At 50.2% G+C, this 22,340-nt stretch overlaps 1 protein-coding gene across 3 annotated transcripts; it reads right to left on the bottom strand.

Moving 5' to 3' along the window:
• Window positions 1-84: 84 nt before the first annotated feature.
• On the bottom strand, window positions 85-22,297 carry DENND2C (DENN domain containing 2C). Of its 3 annotated transcripts, none has more exons than XM_080633179.1 (19): window positions 22,279-22,297; window positions 15,458-16,470; window positions 13,539-13,687; window positions 12,873-12,985; window positions 12,349-12,516; window positions 9,720-9,816; window positions 8,988-9,032; window positions 7,617-7,798; window positions 6,481-6,590; window positions 5,968-6,037; window positions 5,546-5,623; window positions 4,565-4,705; window positions 3,554-3,702; window positions 2,996-3,173; window positions 2,648-2,689; window positions 1,659-1,764; window positions 998-1,237; window positions 606-692; window positions 85-261 (listed from the first exon to the last, which is right to left on the bottom strand). In XM_080633179.1, the coding sequence occupies exons 2-19, from the start codon at window positions 16,312-16,314 to the stop codon at window positions 230-232; spliced, it is 2,844 nt and encodes a 947-aa protein (XP_080489305.1). In that variant the 5' UTR covers window positions 16,315-16,470; window positions 22,279-22,297; the 3' UTR covers window positions 85-229. The 3 variants fall into 3 exon arrangements, with proteins under 3 accessions (XP_080489305.1, XP_080489304.1, XP_080489303.1); XM_080633178.1 differs by lacking the exon at window positions 22,279-22,297 and adding an exon at window positions 22,124-22,165; XM_080633177.1 differs by lacking the exons at window positions 8,988-9,032; window positions 22,279-22,297 and having other exon boundaries at window positions 15,458-16,422.
• Window positions 22,298-22,340: the final 43 nt, after the last annotated feature.

The following is a 22,340-nucleotide window of genomic DNA, read 5'->3' as shown; positions in this document are numbered from 1 at the left end:
CCACCTCCCGCTCTGGCACCGCCCCTCCCGGTCCTAGCCCCGCCCCATGGCGGCGCGGCGGGAGCAGGCTGAGGCACAGGCAGGTTCGGTAACGCTGAATTGATGGTTTAATAAGGCAGGAGCCGCACCCGGCCACAGCCCTCCTGCAGCCACAGAGGAGTCCGGCTCCGGCTGCAGGGCAGGCGGCACCCGCGGCCCGCCGCTGGCCCGCAGCAGCAGCAGCGCCCGCTCATCTCTTCTGGAGAAACTTCATTTTACTGCCTGTGGAGAAGAAAGCGACACAAAGTGCTCAGCATCGCTGAAGGGGCAACTGAAAACAACACAGGGGCACACATTGCAAGGAAGAGACTCTGCTCTCTTTTCCATGCAGTTATTTGGTCAATAGCAAAAGTCTTGGGTGTGAGGATGGTGAGGCGCTGGCACAGGTTACCCGAAGAAGTGGTAAACAGAGCCTTGAGCAACATGGGCTAGGGTGAGGCATCCCTGCTCATGGCAGGGGGTTGGAACTGGATGATCTTAAGGTGCTTTCCAACCCAAACCAGTCTGGGATTCTATGATTCATTTAAATAAATACAAATGAACAAAAAGCGAGGGTGTCCCTTTACCGAGACTGCGAAGGATTTTGTTCATTCCAGTCGGTTCAGTCCCTGGAATACTCTCCAAATACTCCAAAGCACGGACCTCAAACAGGCCTAAAACAGAAAAAATAGAAACAATCGAAACAGAGCTATTCCATCTTTTAGCATGTGACAGCTTGTGTCATCAACAAGCAGGTTACAAAAAGGAAATCAAGGGGTATGATGTAGGCTACAGGATGAGAGAGGAGAGATGTAAAAATCCTTTGCTTCAGCCCTTGATTAGAAGGGCCAGAGCTACCACTGGCACCAAAATGCCGACAGGATAACTTGCCAGGACAAAAGGTGTCCTAAGAGTTAAAGTCACCTGACATGATACTCTGAAAGTGAATCTAAAAGAAGAAAGCAAGATCCAGCCTCACCTTTGACTGGGTTCTTCCTCAGCTCTCGGTCCTGGATGAAGCCTGCAAACATCTGTGTTTCCATGAAGAAGTGCAGGAAGTGCCGCACGTTGCGCGAGACGTGAGACTTGCGGAACAGCTCCCGCTGGAACACGCGCTCCCCTCTCTCTGTGACGTTCATGTGCAGGGAATAGTGTCCAACGATCTCCACAAAGAACTGCACAAAAGCCTCAGAGACCAAGGAGTTCAGGGGCACGTCACCTGCGAGGAGGACAACAGAGGGGACCTTTCACTGGGCATTCGTCACTTTGGTCCTTCCTCTTCTGCAAGAGGAGCAGCATTTACTTTTTAGGCTGTCTCAGACATGAAACCCCAGATGCGTGTTCGATACCAAAGAAGCCACAGCTCAGGTTCCACGTCCCTCTGGTGCTGTTGCCCCAGCGCTGGATCAGGACTGCAGGGGGGGGGAATCTCCCCAGAGCGCAGCAGAGGGGCAGAATCCCCCCCCGAGCTGCTGCTCACGCTCTGGGGGTTCAGCCCAGCACATGGGGGGTTCTGGGCTCAAGCACACACTGATGGGTCACAGGAAAATACCTTTCTAAACTGTGTATTTCCTCTCACTCATTTTCCTATCAGAGCTGTGGAGATTTGCTAATGTGAAAAAACTTGTCCGCACAAGTACCTTGTGTGTCACTCTGCTGATGAGACAAGATTTCACTTCGTTCTTCCAAGACTTGGACAAGAGCAGCCTGGAGTTTATGAGGCAGGATCTCATCTTCATCTGACACCTAAAGAGAAAAAAGGCCATTTTGAGAACCTTCTCATGGTGAACTGGTGAGAAATACTCATAACATGGCTAAAACAGCTTGAGGGAAGTTACTCTGTGATATGGTTTGTCTTGGAGGAGAACACACATTTGTCTTGCAGCCACAGAAACGAAAACCATTTGCTCAGCACCCTCTCACTAAATCCTCCAAATCCTGTTGGAGTCACACACACAACAATGTGTGCTATATCCATGATACAGACTCATGCTTACGATACCAGCGATAAAACACACAAAACCAACAGAAAATAACCCAAATCCTTTAATACCTTTCTCCAGTTGCAGGCTGCAATGCAAAACAGAACAGTAAGGCAAGGAAAAGGAGATGCAAATGTCCTCCTGAACTAGTAACACTCGCATACATTTACAGCAACTTGTGATGTAGAAGCACATGAGGTGAAGTTCAGCAGAGAACCTCAAGTGAACTGTGATGATCTGTCTCCTCAACTATCACCCCTGGGGAGAAAAATCAACCAACCAAAGGAAACCCACCCCAGACAGATGACAGAGGAGAATATGTACACAGCCAGACAGAAAGCAGCAAAGAGCCTTAGTGGTCCACTTCACATAATGAACCCGTGCATTATTCCTGTTGAAATCAGGCTCAGATAAGCAGCATCTTCAGCTTCACAGAGCTCTGCACCTCATACAATTTCAGTCTTACAACAAGGATTTCTAAGCTTGTTCCCTTCTCTGTTGGTCAGAAAGGAATGCAAAATACTTCTTCAGCCGCTGGAGCTTCCATATGAATACCAGCTTTCGCTGAGGTCTTGTTCTCATTTTCTTTCACTGGTGCCTTTTCCTGGCATATAACCCTGAGTGACAGCTCCTGTTATTTCACTCACCTCTTGCAAGAACTTGTCAGCACAAAGATCAACGATCAGCACCTGGGGAAGGATGTACAAAACACACAGACTCTTATAACCGGGTATGCTGCTGTACAGAAAAAAAACCCTTTTCTTTCTGAATGCCAGAGGATGTCATACACCCAACACAAACTGCAGCCTGTCCATAAGGACAGTGAATAGTATTGATCCTTGATGCCAATGGGACACCCTGACATGTACCTGGCAAGTTCACCAACCTCAGCAAAGTCTGAGAGTTTATATTAAGGCAGAACCCACAGAGCTTATTCCAGAGGTCAGCTCATACCACCACCACTGGCCCTATACTGTGCTTCACCCAATTCTCACCTCTTCTATGGGCAGGTCCTGGAGCTGTGGTAATGAGCAGGAGAGAATGCCAATTAGGAATGGGGTCGGAGAGCACACAATATCAATCATAGAAGTTGGCAGGACTGGTATGTAGGTGTGTTGCCAAGTGAAGGGATAAAGCGTTGCAACTGCAGCATGGCCACATTTAGACAGGATGCTAGAAAGGTAAGAGAAGCACAGAGTTGATTGTCAACTTCTTCAGTACCTGGCTGCAGACACAGGTTAGAAATGCTCAGGGGAACATAACTCACACATTTACACATCAGCACAAGCCCCATGCATCCACTTTTAAAGGCAATTCTGAGGAGCTAGGAATAGCAGCAACCCAGACTAAAGAGGTAAAGGAAACATTCCTTTATCTCCTGTCTTGAGTAAATAGTATACTCCAAATCCCAAGCATGCACGTGTTGTGTGAAAAGTCTGCAAAAGCTTGTAAATGTCACTATTTACAAGTCAGACAAGCTTGCACATGAAAACAGCCCCAGTGCGGAAGAAAACGGTGTCCCTCAGAAGCAGTCACTCAGACTCCGTTTTTACCTTAAGCTGTCAGCGACAAAGATCACCCTCCTTTCCAGCAGGAGAGATGCGAAGACCCGAATTGTGTGAGACACACTGAGACACTTAAAGAGGCATTCGAAGTCAACGTGTTCCAGTCGGGAATCCAGTGGGCGGCAGAGCTCCAGCACCTGCAGGCAAGCAGAGATGCAGAGCGCTGGAGGAGAAAAGCCACCACAGAGCCAGGCCAGGGGAGGGGCAGCCTGGCTAGAACATGGAGTGGGGGCTCCCTGCAAGTGGAACCCCATGGCCTGGACAGTCCAACTGCCCAGAGGACTCCCAGACAGATCTGCCTTAGAAAGCAGGGAATCACTTCTACAGTAGATGATTCAACAGGGTTTCTGTGGCAGCCTCTCTTCAGACTTAAAGACGTTATCCCCACTTGCAGCACTGTGTGAAGTTCTGGTGTCCCCAACATAAGGACATGGAGCTGTTGGAGCAAGTCCGGAGGAGGCCACGAGGATGCTCAGGGGATGGAGCAGCTCCTGTATGGAGACAGGCTGAGAACATTGGGGTGTTCAGCCTGGAGAAGAGAAGCTGCGTGGAGACCTGCTCTAAAGCAGCTTCCAGTGTCTGAAGGGGGCTACAGGGATGCTGGAGAGGGACTCTTCATCAGGGACTGGAGAGGTAGGACAAGGGGTGATGGGTTCAAACTGAAACAGGAGAGATTTAGGTTAGATCTAAGGAGGAAGTTCTTCCCTGTGAGGGTGCTGAGGTGCTGGCACAGGGTGCCCAGAGAAATGGTGAATGCCCCATCCCTGGCAGTGTTCAAGGCCAGGCTGGACAGGTCTTGGGTGACATGGTCTAGTGAGAGGTGTCCTTGCCCATGGTAGGGAGTTGGAACTGAATGATCTTGAGGTCCTTTCCAACCCAAACCATTCCATGATTCTATGATCTTCAGACTAATTTGTTACAGGCAGCATCTCTCCACAGGTCAGTTCGCAAAGTGCTGCTGTGCCCCAGCACAGCAAAGCCACTCCTGCTTTCCATTACCTCATTTCCTGCTCCTGGCAGGAAACTCCTCACAGTAATTGTGCGTCCAGGAGCAGGGAAAGGCGCCTCCATGACACTGCGCATGAATGGGTGCACGAGGGCTGGGGACATCTCTCGCCTCTTCTCCACTTCATCTAAAATCTGCAAGAAAATACATTAGACATTGGTTTAATGGCTTGCTGAGGCCAGAGGAGATACCAGCCTCTGTTAGAGTATCCCATGCCATAGCTACATGTGAAGGCTCCAAAACAGACTCACAGCCCTTTCCTCCCTCGCTTGGGATCCCTGTGAAAGCTCCCCTCAAAAGTCTGAGCAATCAAATGGGAATAGATACCTGTGAGTACAACTCTCCATTCTCAAACCCAGTCTCTTGCTACTGTAAGGAAATGTCTTGTAAGTGGTTATTGAATTATCACAAGTAGTTAGAGGACGAAGAGCAACACCCCAACCTCCTCCCCAGTAATCTTTCTGAAACACTCTTCTAGAAACTCCGTTCCAATGATTAGAAATGAGCTTTTTTTTCTTATCATAAGCTTGCCTCCTGCTATTCTTCTGCAACAGCAGCTCTTCACCTGCAGTGGCCTTCCCCAGTTTCTACCTCTTTATCTACTCTCCTCATAGTGACAGGAAAAACAAGCTGAGATTCCCATCCCCCCAGCCCCCCAACTGATTTTCCATTTCCAAGTCATGGAAGAAGAGGATGAAGGGGCACCATCAGTCTTATCAGGCTGATGAGGAGCCACTTCCTGACAGTAACTTGGATGAAGGAATAGTTATCTGTGTATCAGCTGACAAGTCTCAGCACTAGCATTATTTTATTTGCCGTGTCAAAGCAAAGGCAGTGAGGAAGCACCACGATCACTAAGCAATTCTAGATGGGACAGAAGCACCCAGTTACTTTCTGGAGCTTGCAGGTTGTCAGAGACTCAAGTCCAATAAGAAGTAAGAAGTCCAGTAAGAGTAAGGTTCTCCCCACTTCACCTTGGAGAAGAGGTTGAAGCAACCCAGGCGGCTAACAATGCAGTACACCTCAGGAAGGCGCTTCCCTTTCCCTTCTGGCTGAAAGACAACAGGAACAGGTGAGAACAGGGATGCAATAAGGCACCTAGCACCTACACTACAGCTGATTCACACAATTCCTTCTGCTGGAGTTCCCTTTACACTTCTGACTTAAGATTCCTGAGGAATGTTGAGTTCCAGGAGCTGTCTTTCAAGCCCAGAGCCCATTTCACTCTACAGGGGCATCATCGTGCTGCCTCCTTTACTCATTCAAAGGGCTGGTAACATCAGCAGCACAGGCACTACGTAACTCACATGGGAAATGACTGCTGAGTCACATCATGCACTTAACTGTGCATTTATCAATGCATTCTTTACCCTCAACCCAACACACAGATGCTTACCAGGAGCTTCTTGCAGTACCCAAACCAGCGGCTGCCATCCTCCCCCGTCAACACAAAAGAAAATGTTTCACTGGGGAACCAAAGAACAGGGAGGGTTGAATTTACCAGCCAGGTCAGAGACTGACAAAGCTCACAGACTACAAGCTGTTTTCTTTCTGGTCATGCTGAAGACCCCTGCTGTGGTTAGCAAGCTACTTGTATCTCTATTCAGTGTAAAAACCTGCAGCCCATGGACTCCCATTGAACTACTACAGCTCTCTTCCTTCCCAGCTGCTTCTCTGTTCTGCCAAGGAACAGCAGAAGCACTTGGCCTTGAACAGACATTACAAACTTCCTTCTTACAGGAAAGGAGGGGCTCAGGTAGAAACAGCACTTCCCCTACCACCGGCATCAGGGATACAGCCTTTCCCATTTTAACTTGCTCTGCAGTTCCTCTGGTACAGCACACTGGCACCTACTTAAGCTTTCAGCATTGCCTGTTTCAGGCATGAGTATTCAAAACCAAGTCTTTACCTTTTAAGGTCTGATGCAGGAAACCAGTCTTTGGGATCTGGAAAGCAGAATTTGGGAATGACCTTTAGCCTCTCTTCAGTATCCTTTGACTGTCTGAAGGGATGTTCAGTCTGGAGGAGTAACACATGCTTTTGAAGTCACTTAAGTGTGGTGCACAGCTTCAGCATTTAAAACAGTGGGAGACAGCATATTCCTGACACTTCCCAGTGCTGAACCATCAGACAGCTAATGCCCAAGTATAGGAGAACATATTCTGAGTGTAACAGGTTTCCAGTCCCTTCTTGGATCTTTCTTGCTGATTGGACCTTTGTAAAATTACTCACCTGGTAAGAAGTCTTGGTAAGAAGTGAGTAAGGATTTACAAGTATGGCCAAGTTTACTGGGGAATAAAGCTAGAACTGATCCCCCCAAATGATGGCTGTGTCAGCTTGCCTCAGTCTACTCCTAGGAGATCTGAAGCTTGTGATGTGCAGATCACTCAGCTGTGAAAACAGTGTATCTGAATCCTATGTCCCAGTTACCATGTGAGGGCTCAAGTCAAACCCCTCAATGACTACAGGACAACTTTCCATGCTGAAAAAACTGCCCAGAAGGGGCAAAAGGAAGGGTTTTAAGTAAGAGAGATCATATTTAAGTAGGAAATGGCCCTGAGAAGTTGCAAGTTTATTGCACAAAGCTGATTATAGACCCTGCACCCTCAGTCAGCGCATCCAGGTTATTCCAGTGTCCCAAGCTGTGACAGCATGAAGGAGCAGTTTGGAAAACAGCACAGCATTTTCAGAGCAACAGTTGTACAAAAGCATTGATGTCCTTGGGCACAGAGCCCAAAGAAGAGGGTGACAAGCTGATTACTTGGAAGCAAGGCTATTTTTACAAGGAAGACAAATCAGAACACCTCCACAATTCCTGGGCAATGTTTCCTGCACAATCCCAGCATGACAGGCTGTCCCATGTAAAGTAACTCACCAAAACACTGTCATTTATCTGTAAAAGAGCAAAATGCTTCATATTCCATGCCTGTATCCTAACCAGTGGCCTGCTTTACTAGTGAAGAGTTTAGGAAAGGATACACACCATGAGAGGAAACAAATTGCTGCTGAGTGTGTTTTGTGGGCAGGTTTCCATGCAGCTCCTACCTTGCTGGGGAACTGCTGTATGATTTGTGGCGTGTAGGTCATCTCAGATGCCTTCTTGTGCAGTGACACCACCACAAACAGCTCAAACAGCCGCTGCTCCTGAAGCTCTATCAGATCCCTCTCCAAAGTCTGGTAGTGTGGGTTCCTCTTGGAGGTTGACCTCAGCAGGCACCTGTGTCGACCTGAAGAAAGGAACAAACCCAAAAGCAGGCTGTGCCTACTACTGCCAAGCACCTATAGGTCACAGAAGAGGACTTGTCACTACCTTTAGAAGAGGGAAGAGAGAAGCGTGCATTTGCCTATCACTGCTGCACTCTATGGGACTTAGGACTCCTGCATCAGCTCCTCAAGCACAGAACTCTTCCAGACAGGAGAGCACTGGCCTTGCAGCAGCTCTACAAATTCCTCTTAGAATCACAGAATGGTTTGGGTTGGAAAGGACCTTAAGATCATTCAGTTCCAACCCCTCTTGGCTGATAGTTAGCATTCTCCTGCTCTTCCCACACATCTCAGAGCGACAGGCCGTGCTGAGGATGAGGGAAGCCCAGCTTCACCAGTTCAATAATTGCCAGGCCTCAGGCAGGCAGGACTAAAGCAGCATCGGCATCAACAGAGGCAGAGCCAGTTTCCTGGCCAAGAAACCTCCGGGCTGGGATGTCCTGACAGGCAGTACCAACTCACAAGCACAGGCACAGCACCCTGATGTAAGAAATTCCTGTGGCCCAGGCACCGTGACACACTGTGGACAACTCTGAAATCAGGCTGTGACTCAGTCACTGTATTTATATAGAGACTCTTCACATTACTCTCAACATAAACCAATAAAACTTCACTACTGACTCCAAGTTAAGGCCTCATCTATGCTCCCCTCCAAGCAAATGAAACATCTGAAAGTATGGATTTTGAGTCTGTAGTTTGGGCCTATGATCAAACTCAGGACTGTGGAACCAGACAAATAGCCAAGGGATTTCTCCTCAGAGGAAAGGGCATTTCACAACAATACACATGTAAAACACAACCAAGGAAGGAAGTAGGGGCAAAATAACCTCAAGTGCTAGCAGCAAAGGTGATCTACAGACAATCTCCTGCAAGACACAGTTAAGTGTGACTCTACCAATCCAAAAATGAATCCAATTCTGACGACTGGTAGATTAATGGCACTAAACCTCAGGAGAAGGGGCAGAAATAGAGGTTGATTTGCCACAGCAACAGCTCCCAGCCTTGGACCATGCTGCCTTTTAGATATTCCCTTTCTCTATCTTGGCAGAAGCCACGACAGAAGCAATGACTAGTCAGTGTGCTTATCTCAGTAGAGCCTTAGCCAAATGTTTAGTGCTATGGGGACGGGACCAGCCCTTGTGATTCACTCACTTTTTGGCTGATTTTCCGTATCACTTTCATTCCCACTGGTTTCACCTGAAACACACAGAGTTTTCATTTATTAGCCATGCAGAAGGAAGATGGGCAACACCCAAAGTTGGGCAAGAGAAAGAACTTTACACTCATCACACCAGCACTGTTCAGGACTGCCCACCTATCCTGCTCAAAGCAGCAGCAAAGAACAGCTGGGACTGGGCAATGTGCTACAGCAGAGCTGATGCCACGTCCCTGTTTCTAGTAAACCACCTGCAGGTCGGCTGAACACAGACTAAGAACAGAAACCAAGTGGCTATTTGACACCGCAGTAAAAGTTAACAGAGCTGCTGAATAGAATATACCATAAATAAAGACCATACTATGGCTACAAAAATCAGAAGAACACAAGAACCTCGCTTTAGAGGCACAAAAGCGATGAGTGGAGTAGTCAGAGGTGAAGCAACCTGGGGGTTTGTTCTGCATTTTTGAAACACCACTTTTAACCAGCAGCCCAGGCTGAGATCACAGCGAACCTGCCACTTGTGCCAGTATGAAACTTGGGTTAAGCAAGTGTTCCCAATCTGAGCAGTGCTGAAAGCTCAGCAATTACAGCTGCAAGACACCAGCCAATACTGTTGAGTCAGCCAGCAGGAGGTGCGGGGGGTGGTGGTGCCCAGCCTGCCAGCAGTACCCCAGGATGTGCAGGAACTGTGCTGCTCAAGGGGTTTATGGTGCTGGAAACTATACCTTTCACTGGAGGTGCTTCTCTCCCAGCAGCACTGAGCAACTTCACCCTCTTCTTTCCACGCTTAGAATCAAAGATCTCCTGGATTTTTAGTACCAGCTGAAATCCAAACCAGAAGCAGAGGTTAACGTGGAGGTCCAGAAAAGTGCTCCCAGGTGCCAACAGGACTGCAGCCCAACAGCAATCATCTAGCACCACAACACTTGGAAAGGCTGCCCAAGTCCTACCAGGCTGAGAGACTGCTTGTTAGAGTACTTCTAGCACAGCTCAGTGGATGCTGAATCCACACAGAATTTCTGCTATGAAAGAGATTCCCGTTAGCACAACTCAGAGCTGACACCAAACTGTACAAGCATTCTGGCATCGGATCTCCATTTTCTATTAGAAAGGCCAACTGCAAAGGCACTTGCAAGAATATCTTCTGAGCCCTCCACTACAAAGGACTCTGAACTCTGCATGCTCTCAAGCATCCCAATTCTTTCCAAGCCCAGAAAAAGCAGAGCACTCTGATTGTAGCTTAGGGTTGGTTGCTTGCTTGCTTGCTTGCTTTTCAAGTGAAGTTGGATGTCAGACAGCTACAGAAAGTTCTCCAAAGCACAAATCGGGCCCAGAACAAGGCTGCTCTAACACAGTCCTTGTCCCAGGGTAGTTTGCTAAAATGGGAGGATTACAGCATCTTTGTTTTGCATAGGTGAAGAAAGGCAGTGGAACAGAATAGGGACACCACATATCTGTTCCAAAGTCCTAATGCTTTCTGTTACTCCTGTCACTGCCTCCCTGGGTTCCCCCCTCAGTTGCCAGGTATAGATGCTGCAGGTGGCTCTGGTTCTGTGTGTCAAAGGAAGAGTTATGGGAAATGCAGTGAGCAGGTCAAGTCCATTCTTGTCTCAAGTTAAGAATTCATTAAATGCTCCCACTGAATGTAGGAGGGTGGGGCCCAGCCATTTGTCACCACAAATGCTGCATAAAAAGGAAGATCTTCTGCAAGAGAACCTGTTTTTCAGCTCAATCCTTTATCCCCAGCTCAGCAAACCACGCTTAGGCTCTTCTCCTTTTCAGATCTATTCCTCCCCATTTTCTGCACTAGCCAGCTCCAGCACAAGAAGGCTGCAAGGAGGAGAACAGCCCACAGCAGAAAGCAACTCTCCTGCTGCATAACCTGATTTCTTCCCCCTCCTGTACAGCCTTACCTAAAGGATTTCTGTGGGAATTCTCTGGTTTTGTGCAGCTGAGTCACCAGGGAGAGATGTTGGGTGTGTTTGTGTGTTTCTTAAGAAAAAACATCTTTTTTTCTTCTTACACTCCAACCTTTTCCTCAACCTCTCGAGCAATCTTGGCTCGATTCCCTGTGAGCAAAAAGAGTCAAGTGTGCTTCCTGCATGCAAATTGCTACCAGATTTCTGGAACAGGTTTGCTGTTGGAGAACGTTGTATGTTCCCCCTCCAAATGGAAGATTCTCTCCATCACAGCATTGCTACAATAGTGCCATCTTCTTCCTGATTTTCCAGGGCTACAGTTCGTTTAAAACCAGACTGACGTTGTTTGTTATCTGAAGCACTTCATATTTGAACAATGTTGTGCAGCTCTCCAGCTCTGCCTCTCGGTCTTGGGCAATTTGAGCAAATGCACCCAATTTCCACAAGAAATAAAGATCTGCAGAAGTTCCATTATTTTTCTGTGGCAAAAGTAAGTTGTTACCATTTCCACAACTGGAATTTGAGGCCTATGCACAAAGTGCACCGCAGTGGTACCTGCAGCTAAACTTCTAGAGCACATTCTGTGCTTTAGCACTGAGGCACATGAGCTGGTCACTGATACTGCTAGCTAGAAAGATTCTACACATCAAATGAGAGTTACAATGGAGTCCTCTATTGTGAAGGTGGATTAAAAGCCTTTCTCTAGCCTCAGAAGCACATGGCACACAGGTAGGAGGGAGCAGGAAGAGGCAGCAGAGGGGTAGGAAGGCTTTGTGAAACGTGCTTCTCCCTAAAAGCCACTCTTCACCTTTAGACTATGAAATAGCTGCGAGGGTATGTTCCTGATGGCAAGTCAGGAGCTCCAAGCCAACACGCCAAGTAACCAAGGGCCCAGCCAGCTCCCCACAGCAGCCCCACACTGTCAGCCACTAACAACCCAGTGCCTGGAGCAAGAAGATAAGGGTCACTCCGAGAAGTCATCAGGAACAGAGACATGTACATACAATTGTACAGAGCTGGCCCTTTAGCTCCCAGAGAGCTTTCTCGCATTCCTGCACCACATTCAGCACAAACCCAGCATTACCACGCTTCATGGAAGCAGTAGCAACAAGGCTTAAATGACAAAGCACAAGGAAGAGTTCGTATTCACACACAGCACCAATCACCAGGTGAGCACCCAGCACTCCATTTCCAGACTGTTGGCCAACAAACCCAGCACTGCCACACCTAGAATTGACACTGGTTTCTGATCCCCAAATACCTGCCCTGCTACCTGGAGGGGAAATGGTTTGAGCAGGGCTACTTGTCCACACACACAGCAGGGCCAACCAGCATTCACCTGCCACGACCACTTACAAAGCACTTAGAAGTGCTATAAAAGCAGCAGGATTGTGAAATGTCATGCAAGAGGTAAGGTTTCACACTTAAATCTCACCCAGGGCAAGTTCTTTCTCCTGCTAGCAGCCTCTACTGCTCGGAACAGCTTCCACTCAGACAGTGTGACAGGCAGGGTTGTGTCCTTCACCATTTTCCCTTGGAAACATGACTGGGAGGGCTTTGGTTCAAGAGTCTTGCGACTGAGGAAGGGAGGTTTTGGGGGAGGCTAGAGAACAGCATCAGAAGAGATGGTTAAGCATGGGATTAAACTTTAGCCCAAGGAGTCAGATTATAAATGACAAACTTCCTGCAGCCTCCCGCTCTACCAAACCCTCCATCCCACCCCACATACTCGAGCATCTCATCAACCCTCTCTTGTTCCTATTCTTTCACTCCTCAGCAGCTTAATCAACTGCCATTGCCATGGTTCCTCATTATCATTTACATTAATAACAAACAATAAAACCCAAGGTAAACCAATGATGTAGCAGTAGGGAATGTGGGGCCAGGGGAGAGCACAAACAGGGCCTTGGTGAGGATGACTTTCTGTAAAGACATGACAACTTAATCCCCTCATCCTACCTTGGGAGCTCTTCTGGTGCTCCGGGGGGGTGGCAGCTTCCAGACAGATGGAACCTTCCAGAGGGGTAAGGGCAGCGCTCCGATATCTTCATATGGGTTCTCTTTTGCAGGACCTGGAAAAGCATTGGGCTTTAGGGGATTTGGGAAAGGAGATCAAGTCCTGCACTCTTGCAAGGGATGTAAGCAGAGACAGGGTACAGTTGCCTGCCAAGCTTTAACAGGGCCTGAGAGAGACTTGGTTTAAGATGGGTTAGGTTCCTACCACTCAAAGACCCTTCTAATCCACTACCATCAACCTGGCAAACTGTGCATGGATTCAGCAAAACAAAACACTTCTACCACTGCAGAGAAAGTAGCTCTACTGCAAAGCAGCTGATTTTGACAGTTTTCACACCTATCTCTGTGCAGCACTCAAGCAAAGCATTTGAAGAGCTTATAAATCAGTTTAGCACAGGCCAGTTCTAGAGCTCTTGCATGACACCTGAAATCAGGCTGTTCACATGCAGATAGTTACTAATATCAACAAGGAACCCCAGATGGGGAAGACTTTAAAAGTCACAGAGCTGGAAAGGGCCTCAATGCATTCTCATCTTCATTCCTCCCTCCCCAACAAATTTACTACCCTTAAATAAAGCGAGTGCATCCCCCAGAAGCACAGGCACATACAGATAATGTCCTCATAGATGTTGTCTTCCGACTGTGTGTAGACAAGCCTGGATCCTGTAGTGCCATTTGTCTCTTCTTGAAGCCTGTGTGACTTGGTGGTTGCCATCCGGTTGCGGAAGCCCTGGATGTCCTCAAACTCAAAAGACTTCCTAGAGGAAAACCAGTGTAACTTCTTCTAAAGGCAACTGCATGTACCAGTGAATTGCTGTCTCCAGCCCACACAGAGTATGGTCTCCCTGGGGCCACCAAGCACAGGAATGCTTCACTCTGGACTCTGATTTCTAAGTGCTGAGGTTTGAGCCCAGGCAGCAGCTCAGCCCCACACAGCCGCTCACTTGCTCCCTCCCAGTGGGATGGAGGAGAGAAGCAGAAGGGTAAAAGTGAGACAACGCTTGGGTCAAGATAAAGACAGTTCAACAGGTAAAGCCAAAGCTGCACACACAAGCAAAACAAAGTAAGGGATTCATTCACTACTTCCCCTTAGCAAGCAGGTTCAGCCATCTCCAGGAATGCTCCATCACACACAATGGTGACTTAGGAAGACAAAAGCTGTAATTCCAGAAGTCCCCCCTTTCCTCCTTCTTCCCCAAATATTCATTGCTTTTAACACACGGTGTGGGATATCCCTCGGCTCAGTTGGGATCAGCTGTTCTGGCTGTGTCCCCTCCCAACCTCTTGCCCAGACTGCTCACTGGTGGGGCAGTGAGAGAAGCAGAGAACGCTCTGAGGCCGTGTGATGACTGCTCAGCAACAGCTACAACACTGGTGTGTTTTCAATGCTATTTTCACCACAAATCCAAAACATAGCACCACACAGGCGATTATGAGGAAAATTAACTCTATCCCAGCCAAAGCCAGGACACCAAGGGAGTCCTACCCACTTACACTGGGAGATTTCCAACTTAAATGTACAGTTAGAGGCTCCATGGCCAAGCACACTCGAAGCAGGTGCCACGAGTCCCATCCTGCCAGAGAAGCAAGAACCCAAACCACATTTTGCAGACTAAGCACTTGCAGCAGTCCTCAGAATTAGGGCACTGCTTTCTACTGGAGCTCACCTACTGCTTCTGTGAAGGGTGTTATCACGTTCATGAGCTTCAGTTCTCATACACTTGGCCGCCACTTCAAACTCATGGCGCAGAGATCACAAAGGAGCTGGCAGGGATTTAGCCCATCATCATAAAATCTGGGTTGCTGCTGCATGCTTTGCCATGGTGAAAGGATGTTTCAGGAGTCCTAGTCACAACCTATCATGTGCACACTCCTCTAGCACAGCTGCCTTAGGCAGCTCCTCTGTAAGCAGAAGTAGCGTCAAGCTAGCTCAGAGGTGTTTTACTCTGCAACAGGGACCTATGGATGGGGAAAAAGGGAAGAATAGCCAAACCTGCTGCAACAGGAAAGCTGGAACACTGAGCAGGCACACTGCATAAAGAGAAAGCTATCCTGTAATCCATAAACTGCAGCTAAGGACAAGCTCAGGGCAAGAAGCAGGCAGCACCCTCCTTGGGACAAGCATATTGTCACTCAACATCTGTTTGGATCTTTTACCCTTCTTTGCAAGATTATCAGAGAGTGGAACAGGCTGCCCAAAGAAGTGGTAAATGCTCCAACCCTGGCACTGTTCAAGGCCAGGCTGGACAGAGCTTTGGTCTAGTGTGAGGTGTCCCTGCCCATGGCAGGGGGTTGGAACTGGACCATCTTAAGGTCCTTTCCAACCCAAATCATTCTATGATTCTGTGATTATCAGCAGCAAAAGCAGTGCACAAGCAATGCTGGAAAAGGGATGCTTTCATCCAGAAATATCCTCTCTCCATCAACAACATTGGTACTAGCACTTGTACAAGGACACCGTGGCAAGCAAGCTGTTGGAACCCATCTAGAAACTGATTTAAGGAGACACAAGAGATGAATTGCTGTACCTCTGGGTTCTCCCTCTGATCCTTCTGCTGGCTATTCTCTTCTCAGGGTTGCTGGAGGGTGACACCGAGTCTCCATGCTGCTTTTGTACGGGAGCTTCCCGGGTAGCACTGGCATCACTACAGCTTCCAGCACTCTTTTCTGCTAGATAGCGGAAAGTCCTGCGGGGCTTGGGTGGTGGGACAGCAGCAGGAGGTGGTGGGACAGCAGCAGGAGGTGGTGGGACAGCAGCAGGAGGTGGTGGGACCTCCTCTTGCCCCTCAGCCTCAGAGTAAATGTTTTTCAAGCTCCTCTCTGCCCTGCAGAGAGATTCTGCTCCTTTGAATTTAAGTTCTCTTTCTGTGGAGCAACAGCTCCCTTGCTTCCTCTGAAGGTCCAAGGGAACTGGTGGGGCTTTGCCAGGCAGATGGGGATCTACTCTCTTCCACAGAGCTTGCGAGGTGTAGAAGTTCCCTGGGGGCAGTCTGGCTTCTGGGTCAAGGAGGCCAGCTTGCAACTCTCCTTTCTCCTTGGCTTGGGAAGCTAGGCTGTATGCACAGGGCTTGAGGTCACCACAGCCATCAGTCTGCAAGCAGCCCCTTGCATCTTCCCTGAAGTCCAAGCCCAAGCTCTTTGGATCTTTGGACCCAGTCCTTCTGCCCTCCTCTGCATGATCTGGCTTCACTCTGGGCAGAGCATCGCAGCTAGGATCATACTTGACTCCAAAGTCTTTCAGCTGCTGTTTCTCATTGCTGGAGCACCCTCGTGTCCTCCCCTCCCACTGGGAGATCTTCTGCTTGATGTTGCGGCAGTGGCTCCGGGAGAGGGTCTGCACAGCAGAGCGGGAGAAGCTGTTGTCCACTGACCCCGTTGGGTGCATGGCAAGTGCCAAGGCGCTCACAACCCCCCCATCTCCAGCCTTGTCCGCATCCACCTGTGTCCCGCACACATCAAGCTGGCATGAGGCTCCAAAGCACCCACTGGTGTCCAAGAGCCCCTGGGTGTCAGCTCTGCAAGGACAGCCTGGCAGCGCAACCTGCAGAGAAAGAGAAGAGCAGAGCCATCAGCTGAGCTCCAGCCATACACATCACTGCTGCTCTGGCAGTTGCTGAAGAACATTCCTCCCCAGATCACATGTTCCAGACTGGTTTCCAGAGCACGCTGCCCACAAAGCCTGTTTGTGTAGCACACTTCAGGGAGGGCTAACAAAAGGAAAGAGAGGTCCCATTGGCTTTAAAAAACCAAACACAACACCACAACAGGAACAAAACCCAGCCAGGGATCCCAAGGGTCCAAACTCAAGGAAAGCATTTAACAGCAGAGGAACACAGCAGCACAGCCTGTCTGCAGCAGGGCCCTCAGCCATCCCTTCTGCTGCTTGCTTGGACCGCTGCAGGCCAGGCAGGAGTGCTCAGCTCCTCCTGATGCTCTGAGCACCTCGGGCAGCACACAGCAAACCACTGCAGCAGGATGTCTTTACAAGAGCTCCCAACACAGCAAGGTACCACGTCAGCTCCAGAGAAAGGGAACCCCATCTACTTCTCCAGAGAGTCAGCAGCAACAGGACAGCTGCTGCTTCATGCAGGACTAGGCCAGTTGTGATGACTGGAGAAGAGGTTCTTCTTCCTGGGAGCGTGCTCCTGCATCACAACACAAGTAAAAACCTGTCTGATGTTCTGCTTGTCAACACCTGACCTAAATTTGCCATCAAAGGGACTGGAGGGCAGTGCTGCCTGGCCTGTGGCCTGCAGCCAGGGCAGGTTTTAAAAGCATACAAGAGGCCAAAATGCAGAAGAAATTGGTGAGTTCTCAGGCTCAAGAGGAAAACAACCCTGTTTAGATCAGCAGAGGAGAAGGAATGCTAAAGAAACATTCTAGCTTCTACCCAAGCAGAGCCTGCACAAACAGGAGCTATGCTCTTTGAGACTACCCCAAGGTGTAATCCAGAGGATAGAGCAAACAGCCCTCCAGGTAGTACAGGACAAAAGGTGGGTGAAACTGCCAGGGAGACCCTGGGTGGCTACACAGACCTAGCACCTACAGGTTCAGTATGGCTTTAGTACAGACACATGTGGTGTCCCCAGGCTCACAGCCCTTTGGCTCTATCTGTAGCTCTCTGGGATCCTCCATATTCTCAGAACTCCTGACCAGCACCAAGCATGTCTCTGAAGAAGTGAGGTGAAGCCACCACTGTGCAGATGGCTCCAGCGCCAGCTCCAGCACGGCACAGCACCCCTGCCCATTCCTGCCAGCGGCGAGGTGCAGGCAGGCTGGCGCCTGCTGATCCCACCACAGAGGGGCAGGAACAGAGCAGAACAAGGTGAAGAATGACACAGAACACACAAAATTCAAACCCCACCTACCCCTGTCCCAACCCCCTGGCCTGGGGTACTGCAGTGCTCCTGTGCCCCCCTGCAAGACCCTCTTCCTGCCCAGCCAGGCTGCTCCAGGCACCAAGGGGCCCCTCCTATAAATAGGCATTGTTTCCAACACATCCTGAACCAGAGCAGAGCCATCCTTCCTCAGTGCCTGCCCGCACAGCTCTGATTAGCAGGCAGGAAAGCAACTTTCCCCTTTCCTATACCATTGCAATTACTCTCAGTGCTGCTCCTGAGGACCTGAAGCATAAGCCAGCAAAGAAGCAAAAGCTCTGATGCGGAAAGCCAGGTTAGCAGAGGGGTGAAACAACCTCCTTTCAGCCAGTACAGCTTCAGAGCCACCTTTACTCCCTGCCATGTCTGCAAACACAGGACCACTGAATGAAGAACTCACGCAGCAACAACTCACACAGGGACAGGACCCCAAAGGACCTTGCAGTGTGGAGCAATGGGCTTATTCACAGGATTAAGCACTTCAAGGCCACTATATGCATTGATGGAGCACGTGAAGCTCCATGCTGACAGTAAGTCCACATGGCTCCCCTGCTTCCCAACAGCACTGGCAGCTTTCCTCTCTGAATACACCCTGTGGTTCAGGCCAACAGCCTGGCAAAACATCTGCATGCAGCATCCATAAGGCCATCCAGGCAGAGCAGACTGAGCAGCCCCGTTCCTCTTTCTAGTTGGGTCCTTCCCCAGAGCATGCAGGGCTGCCTGTGCTCTGGCAGGTCAGGTCTGCTGGCTTCCAGCCTGCCCCAGATCCTCCCTCTAACCACTCACATGGGTAAATGGTGCAATAACAAGTGCATTTGCTGTAGTTTCCTCAGCCAGTCTGACACACTCTGATGTAGAGCCATGGTCTAGGTCAGCCTGATGTTCCTGACCTCTCCTACATCAGTGCCTCCACGATGAGGCACAACCAGCAAGTCCCAGCCAGCATACAGGTACTGATGAGACTCTGCAGGGCTGCCTTTGGTTCTGCTCACTGATGAATACCCAGAGTTCAAGCAGTTCACCTAGTGCCCAAGCAATCACCCAACTACCATCCAGAGCTACACAGACCCATATGCAGAAACAGGATCCACACTGCGCTCATTTCCTCTCCTTCATAAACCTACCAAGTAATATTACTTCTCCAGCCAGTGAAGCTCCACGCGCTCCCTGGAGAAGCAGTACTACTTAGGAGGTAAAGCCATAAGGTTCACCCACCTAAGAAGCTGTTCAGTTTTGAGTTCAACAGCAAAGGTCTTTCCAAGGCATGTCACTGATCTTCGAACCACCAGATACAACTAGAAACACACAACTCCTGGCTCATCTTGAACACAGAGCATAGAGCGCAAGCTTAAAGCACCCACCGTTCTCCTGCTCAGCACTGCTCCGCCAGCCACAGCCCTGGACTGTGTCTTCCGAAATAATCATCCGAGGAGGAGAAGAGTGCAGCTCTTCACCTGCCCAGGCTTGCAAGCTGCTATCAAGAACTAGGCATTTAATCTAAGCTCATTACACGAGCCAGGGCAAGAGTAGAGACTGATCTTTGGTGAGGAAAGAGCAGACCGAGATGGTCTGATCCAAGCTAATAACCCTCAGATAAGCCAAACCGCAGCTTAGGGACACAGAACCGGTAGAGACCACCCGGGTGAGAAAGCCAGCACTTGCACCTCAGGGACCACACACCCCATTCCTTTCACAAACAAACCAGATGTAACATAACTGCTTCTCTCCTGACCTCTACTTCCAAATTCTTTTAGTGGTTTCAGGATGCTTCACAGTCTCTCCACAGAAGCCAAATGTATCATCCCTACTGCGCAGCAGTTACAGCACTTTGGTGTAGTTGAGAATGCTGAATTATTTCACTGAAAGTGGGGTTTGGGGTGAAGAGAAATACAATAATTTCCAGACAAAGCATCATACATTTCTCCCGAAAGAGAGCCTCTTGGATCCACGCTGTTTGAACACAGCTCCCACCTCTTCAACCCAAGCAGAACGAGGCACACTCAAACCACATGATAGATAGCCCTGACTCTTTTTTCCAGTTCTGAGAGCCGGAGAGCACATGAAGCATTTTCCATGCAACGTCTCAAGACAATTCCATTTCCTGAAACCACACACTCCAGGAGAGAATGCTGCCACTGCTCTCCAAGAATGAAATACTCCAATGCTGAGGTCAAGCCCACTCCTTGCAAGTGCTGCTGGCACCCCACAACCCCCCTTACCACCCTCATGCCAGTAGCTGATCAGCTAAACAAAGGCACTAACACACCACCTTACCTTATCCTGCTGCACCACGGGCATGAGAACACGCAAATCACTGCCTTGGCAAGCCCATGCAGTCCTGAAGCAATCCCTCACTCCCTTTGTGAGAGCCGTGCTGCTCCAAACCACTCAGGAGACCTCCTCCTCACCAAGCCTCCTGTGCTGGTAGCCAAATAAAAGATCGGTTCTGGTCTCCTGGAGTCTAGGGAAGCTGCCAGCTCAGCGCTGGAGGGATGAGGGGGCAGCCAGCACAGCAGCAAAGACCCCTTCTAGAGTCTTCAGCTACTTCCATTCTGTTCAGCTCCAGGATGAACCTGAGGCTTTTCTGAACCAAACTCTTGCCATGCTGGTGCCTGAAGGACATGGGCAGTACCAAACATGCAGATTTTATATCAAAATAAGTAACACTTCAGGAATGCAGTGTGCTTAGTCATTTCCATCTCGATACAAAGCAGCTCTAGCTATTAACTCATTCAAAGCTTCTGCCTGTCATGCTGAGAAACAGAGCTCCACCTCATCAGACACACAGCCCCTGGACCCAGTAAATGTGATGTCAAGCTTAATTACATGGCAAAAGGAGGTTAAGTCTGACCTCTGCACGGGTCCCAAGACTTTTGTACTGAGAAACAGATGGATCTTTCAACTTCCAGTCTGTTTTTCAAGTGAGGAAATCCAACTTCTTGAAAGCTTTTACCCATGTTAAAAGCCAAACTGCCCTGAAGGCTGCTATAGCAGAGGACACCCGGACAGAACCCACAATGTACTATTTTTAAAATCATGGGTTTTAACCTGACTCACAGGATCTGAACTCTCGGGTTAGCAGGACTGACTCACACTACACCACGAACTGGGTCCATGCCCAGGAATGCCGCAGCTCCACACAAGAACTGAGACCCAAGGTAGGGACAAAGGAAAAGTTAAACTCAAACAGGAGTCATCCTGGAGCTGTTTCCTGGCTGTAGGAAGTGAGATTCCAGGCTTCCCTCAGGGCTGGCATCACCATAGAGCCGCCACCACCACCTTTATGTTACAAGGGCCATCACAGACATCCTGCTCAGCGCCTTTCCCTCACCACTGGACCAAACCCCTGCATCCCGCCTCCGGCTGACAGAGGGCACACCGGCTTGTTCAGCACGTTCTCATTTCTCTGCCCCGCTCTCCCTTTCCACGCAGCAAGGTCCCCACTCACTCCCCATCCCTCCTTTCTGTAACTGACAGACAGGGACAGCAGAAACCACAACCACCATTGCCCAAATACACATCTCCAGAAGCTGCTTTTCCTGCAGCTCTTTACACTCCCATCATTAGGGCTGATGCAAGTCCCAGCTGTCAGGAGAAACAGTTCCCACCACTACTAGGGCTTTATCAGAGTCACGGTAGCCGGGTGACAGGCTGCGTTCAGCCATGGTAACTGGAACAGAGGGATCTACACAGTGACCAGGAAAGGCAAAGGGAGGCTGGTCCGGCATAGCAGCTACACACCATGCCCTCAGGCAGCCCTGCCAGAAAGGACCTCTGCAACACCTCATGCCTGCACACCTCAGCGCAGCAAAGCACAGGAACCGAGTGCTACCTAAACCATCACAACCTCCTAGTAAATCATTCGCCTTAACGAAACTCCGGAGGATCGCAGCGTGGCTGAGGTGGGAAGGGGCCTCTGGAGGTCAGCTCGTCCAACCGCTCCTCCAGCGGGGCCACCCTCAGCAGAAGCGTTTCCTGATGTTCAGAGGGATCTTCCCGTGTCCCAGGTTGTGCCCATCACTGGAAAGCGCCTGGCTGGGTGCCCTGAGCGCACACCGATGTCATTCCCACACCGCCCGTGTCCTCTCCGTGCGGAACAGGACGAGGGGCCGCGGTAGAACACCGGGCTGCTGACTCAGCTGAGCGGGCACCCAGAGCCCCCGCTCAGCTCCCTGCCCTGCCCGCGGGGGAATGCTCCGGTCACTGCTCTGCGGGACCCGGCACCGGCCCTCCCGAGCCGGGGATGGCGAGCCCCGGCCGCAGCACCGCTCCCCTCCTCGCTCAGCGGCAGCAAAAGCCCCCGCGGTGCTTCCTTACCCGGTCCCGGCAGCGATCAGGCCGCCGCCACCAGCAGCACCCGGAGCCCGCCCGGCCGCCCCGCCCCTGGCCCTACGGGGAGCCCTAACCCCCCTCCCCGGGCCGAGCCGCCCGCCCCGAGCCCCCCGGGCGCCGCTGCCCCCGCCCCGCCTCACCCGCTGCTGCCACCGCCCGGCCCCGCTCTGCCTGGGCGCTCCGGGCGCGCCCCGAGCCGCCC

This window comes from Psittacula echo, assembly GCF_963264785.1.
Source record: "Psittacula echo genome assembly, chromosome: 22".
Classification (NCBI taxonomy): Eukaryota; Metazoa; Chordata; class Aves; order Psittaciformes; family Psittacidae; genus Psittacula; species Psittacula echo.
Note: the sequence above shows the minus strand (reverse complement) of the source record. Positions and strands in the feature narration are given on the sequence as shown.

Coding starts and splice junctions, on each gene's coding strand:
- DENND2C (XM_080633179.1), bottom strand. CDS start 16,314: ATGCACCCAACGGGGTCAGTGGACAACAGCTTCTCCCGCTCTGCTGTG. Junction 3,174..3,553: donor TTTGTCGCTGACAGCTTAAG/GTAAAAACGGAG, acceptor TTACCTTTCTAG/CATCCTGTCTAAATGTGGCC. Junction 2,690..2,995: donor AGGACCTGCCCATAGAAGAG/GTGAGAATTGGG, acceptor ATCCTTCCCCAG/GTGCTGATCGTTGATCTTTG.